The following is a 4885-nucleotide window of genomic DNA, read 5'->3' on the forward strand; positions in this document are numbered from 1 at the left end:
CTAACATTCAGCTAATGTCCGAATTTTCCTTCAATTGTCTGTCTCCCTTCTCGATCATCTCCCTATTTTCCCTCCAAAGCTGAGCTAGGGTTTGTTCTCAATTGGATCCACATACCTCCAATTCTATTAATCCCTCGATTATCCTATCTCTAATCGCAAAATTATTAATTCCAAAGTCAGAGAGAGCCAAATGGAAGTGGCCCCAAGCTCAGCCTCCTCCGCCGTGGTGGGCGGAGGAGGCGGAGGACCGGCACCGTTCTTATTGAAGACGTACGATATGGTGGATGACTCGTCGACGGATGAGATCGTGTCGTGGAGCTCGAACAAGAGCAGCTTCGTGGTATGGAATCCTCCAGAATTCGCTCGACTCCTCCTTCCTACTTACTTCAAGCACAACAATTTCTCCAGCTTCATCAGGCAATTAAATACATATGTGAGTGTTTTTTTTTTAAATATATTTGTTATTGGTATTTTGTGATTAGCGGTATTATTTTATGTTTGAACCTTGTTTTTGGTGCTTGCAAATTTTTTTCTTTTTTTCCTTTTATTGATGGAAGTGAGACAGTTCAATGGCTGATTATGATTTTGTAGTGTTCTCTAATTCGAGATATGGTGAAGTAAGTTGTTAATCCTTAGTGTTAACCATCATATCCTCAAAGCTTAAATTTAGCATAGGAGAACTAAAAATAAAAGAATTTGATATACTTGGAAAACTTGACATTTTAGTGTGGTTTATTAATGTATTGTCTCAGTATAGTTTTTATTGTTAACATGTCTCGAATGCTATAGTATATGGTTTAATAACATTTAAATTATATGAAAATTACTAAACTACCCTGTTTTAAATATATAAATGGTTATTGTATAAAATGGGAATATAAAAATTTAAAATCATCTCAAACTGCCGATTTGGTGGTTTGAAGGTAAATTGATAATTATAAAATCATCATTTAAATCCAGAATCACCAACAATATAAAGAAACAAATAGTATAATCATACTATTTAATATGAAACCATGGTTTACCATGGTGAGTCTTAGTGACAAGATAAAGACTAATTACAAGTGTATTTGCTTTTGAACAGTAATTAGATGGATATAATTGTTATAATACCAAGCAAATGCACACATGATGGGGATCAACTTAAAACATTTATTATTTAAGTAAATGTCAACATTTGTGCTTCTTGTTATTTCAGGCATGATAGAAGAGCCTTTACATTCAAAGACAAACTACATCTATCATCTTTTCCTCAAGTTTAGTTGGACCTATGATGGAATGCTAGATTCATGTTCTTTGATCTTGGTGAAGAATTCATTTACTTATTGTTTTTGTCTTGGATATTCCTTTTACCTTGAATTTTAAGTTTCTTCTTGTGACTCGTTGCTTTCTTAAAAACTTATTGTACTGTTTGTATTGCATCAAATGATTACTACTTGTTTGCAATTCTGTGATTTAAATAATTTAACCTTGCATTTTTTGTTTGTTGAGGAAAATTACCCTTTTATCAAAGCTGTTATCTGAATGGTTAAATTTATTTCTAGACATGTTGATATTCTGTAAGTTTCTTGCCATCCTTTCTTTTTCTCCTTTTTTTCCCTTCTGGTGGTGGTGCTGGAATTCATCATATCATCTTGCTTTTCTCTCTCCATGCTGTAGCCCATTCATCTCTTTCTCCTCAAAATGTTATGGGGGGGACCCGTTTTCTATTCTGTAATTGGCTCAAATTATGTGTCTCAGCACTTGCTGTAATTTGATGACAGGGATTCAGAAAGATTGATCCTGAGAGGTGGGAATTTGCCAATGAAGACTTTGTGAAAGATCAAAAGCATCTTCTCAAAAATATCCATCGAAGGAAACCAATTCACAGTCATAGTCACCCTCAGGGTTCTTCGGGGGATCCTGAAAGGGCAGCACTTGAGGAAGAAATAGATAGGCTTGCACGAGACAAGGCCTCACTTGAGGCAAGTGTTGCAGGAAGCAAGCAGCAGCGGTCAGTTGAAAAGCTTCAGTTGGAAGATCTGACTCAGCGGATGGATAGTATGGAGCAGAGGCAGGAAAAATTGTTGATTTGCTTAAAGAAGGCAGTTCAGAACCCTGCCTTTATTGAACATCTTGCTCGAAAAATAGATTCCATGGATTTTTCTGCATATAATAAGAAAAGACGACTGCCTCAAGTTGATCACTCAAAGTTGATTGCAGAAAATAGTTTTGTGGACAATCACAGCTGTTCTAGACCCGAGTTTGGGAATGTTATCAATCAAGACTTCTCAAATAAGCTGAGACTGGAATTGTCACCAGCTGTATCAGATATTAATTTGGTCTCAAATAGCACACAGAGTTCCATTGAAGATGGGGGAAGTCCACAGAGGAAAATATCTGAAGGAGACCTAAAAGATGCACCACCTAGAACATCTTGTCTACTATTTGCGGCTGAAACACTTGAACTTGCAGATACTGGGACATCTTATGCATATAAGGTGGATCCATCTTTCCCCAAAAAAGTGACTGTAAATGAAACCCCAGGACTGCATTTGCTGCAGCAGAATTTGACTTCTAATGAAGAAGTTGATGGCCATATTTCCTTCCATCTAAATCTAACTCTGGCATCTTCTCCACTTCAAGTCAATAGGAATCCCTATCCATCTAGGATGCCTCAACTACGTCAGGAAATGTGCAAACCTTCAGAGTCACAGTTTAATGACAATGGTAAAGAATCTGATATGATGGTTATCTCAGAGGACATGAATGCAGGTGATGGAGATACAACTTTATCCTCATCGAAGGAAGCCCCAAATAGCAATCAAGGGCCTTCTGCTGCTCCAGCTCGAGTAAATGATGTATTTTGGGAACAGTTCCTAACTGAAAGACCAGGCTCTTCTGAATACGAAGAGGCAAATTCTAATTATAGGGCAAATCCATATGATGAGCAGGAAGACAGAAGGTCTAGCCATGGAGTGGTGAGAAATGTTAAAAATATGGAGCATCTCTCTCTTTGAGCACTATTATTGTTGTAAAGGCCAGTGACAGGTTTGTAAAGTTTTCTTCAAGAGCTTTCAATGATTTGGATGTTCACTATATGTGATAAAGATATATGGTATAACTAGATGTAAACCATCCGTTTAATTTAAATGAGATAGTGTTGAAATGCTACTGTTCCTGGTGGTTGTTATTATTGTTTATATCAGACCCAAGTGCCAATGTTCTACAATTATTACATTTATATTAGTGTGGATATGACATAGATTTTCATTGATGATGGTGGGCAATGGCTGTTTCTTCTGCTTTCTTAGTTGGGTGTTAGCTTTGCTTCACTTAACCTGATTGTTCACCAGCATTATCATTCTTTTTCTTGCTTGATGCATATCTTTATCTTCTTGACCTGTCGTCCACAGGGACATTATCATTATGATGAGGATGTTTTTAGATATGCATGCAGACTGAGCAAGTTAAATCTGAATTATGTTCTTCACCATCATTCAGTCAGGAAATTTTGGGTGGAGGCATATAGCCTTCCTGCAGTAAAGACTAAAGACTTTAGATCACCTACAATCCCTTCACAATCCTCATCAAGCTTTCCAAGAATCTAGAGACTCTGTGCACTGAAATTGACAGTGTAATACTGAAATGTAACACACATTCACTAGAAAGTTGATTTGTTTGCAAATTGGCTCGCCATATTTGCAGTACCCCTAGGGTATCACTGAGAACTAGTTTCCTCCTGAATTCTGATATTTGTTTGCAAATTGGCTTGCCATATGTGCTATGCCCCTTGGGTATGTCACGGAGTAAGTGTTTGCTCACCTCAAACTGGGCTTAAACCGTGCGGCACTTAGTCACTTGGCAAGACTAAGTCAGCCTCTCAACTCAAGTAGTCTATACAAGATAGACTAAGATGGGTGATAAGTGTAAAAGATGGTGAGAAAGTGAAAATAAAGTAGAAAACACACTTGGGAGTATTTGGCAAAAGGGAAGTAATTTTATAACTCAAGAGTAGCTTTACAAGCCTAAAAACCTCACAAGCAAGCTAGAAAATGGCTAAGTGTACAAGGAGCTTTGTGGAACTCTCTATGCATGAAAATGAGCCTTGGGACCTCTATTTATAGTGCTTTGGACGAGTTGGAACTCTCCTTGGCGGGCAAAATTCGAAATTCGGCGGGCTGCAGAATTCTGGCGGGTGAACCTCGTTTTGGCGGGCTGCCAGCGCGGGTGAACCTCGTTTGGGCGGGCTGGCAGCCCGCGCGCGCTCCGCGTCTTCCAGGCGCTTCTAGAACCTCGTTTCGTCCGCGCGCCTCGCCTGTCCCGCGCGCGCGCCTCGCCGATTTGAACCTCGTTTCGGCGCGCTGGCGCCCAGCAGCTCCCGCGCAGATTTGAACCTCGTCCCGCGCGCGCCTGGCTTTCCCGCTCGCCAGTTGAACCTCGTTTCCGCGCGCGCTGTCTGCCTGCTGTTCCCGCGCGCCCGTCTGGGCCTCGGGCCCGCGCCTCGCACGCTGAACCTCGTTTTGGGCCTGTCTCGCCCGCAGGTTGCTCCCACACGCCCGATTGGCCTTCGGGCCCGCGCTAGGCCATTTGAACCTCGTTTTGGGGCGCCCCTCGGCCCAGCACGCCCGATGCCCGCAGTGAACCTCATTTTGGGCCCTGGCTCGCAGACTTAACCTCATTTGCTCCAACAGCACCCAGTTGCTCCCATTTCGCCGTGAGGGCCTGTTTGGCTAAAAATTCCATTTCCGCCCGTGTTGCCTGCCATCAACACGTACCTCCCTCTTGCCCCACAAGGATTTACACCCGTCGAACCTCACTCTACGGATAACCTCGCGGAAAAAAATTGGACTTTTGGGAGCTCAACTGTGAGGGTGTCACATTCTCCCCCACTCATCCCCGCGAC

At 41.5% G+C, this 4885-nt stretch overlaps 1 protein-coding gene across 1 annotated transcript; it reads left to right on the forward strand.

Annotated features, from left to right (window-relative positions):
• On the forward strand, positions 1-3256 carry LOC131176984 (heat stress transcription factor A-5-like). The gene is made up of 2 exons (XM_058141995.1): positions 1-433; positions 1764-3256. Exons 1-2 carry the CDS (start codon positions 191-193, stop codon positions 2997-2999), a joined length of 1479 nt encoding a protein of 492 aa, XP_057997978.1. The 5' UTR covers positions 1-190; the 3' UTR covers positions 3000-3256.
• The last annotated feature ends 1629 nt before the right edge of the window (positions 3257-4885 follow it).

Source organism: Hevea brasiliensis, unplaced genomic scaffold, assembly GCF_030052815.1.
Source record: "Hevea brasiliensis isolate MT/VB/25A 57/8 unplaced genomic scaffold, ASM3005281v1 Scaf300, whole genome shotgun sequence".
NCBI lineage: Eukaryota > Viridiplantae > Streptophyta > Magnoliopsida > Malpighiales > Euphorbiaceae > Hevea > Hevea brasiliensis.

Coding starts and splice junctions, on each gene's coding strand:
- LOC131176984 (XM_058141995.1), top strand. CDS start 191: ATGGAAGTGGCCCCAAGCTCAGCCTCCTCCGCCGTGGTGGGCGGAGGA. Junction 434..1,763: donor TCAGGCAATTAAATACATAT/GTGAGTGTTTTT, acceptor ATTTGATGACAG/GGATTCAGAAAGATTGATCC.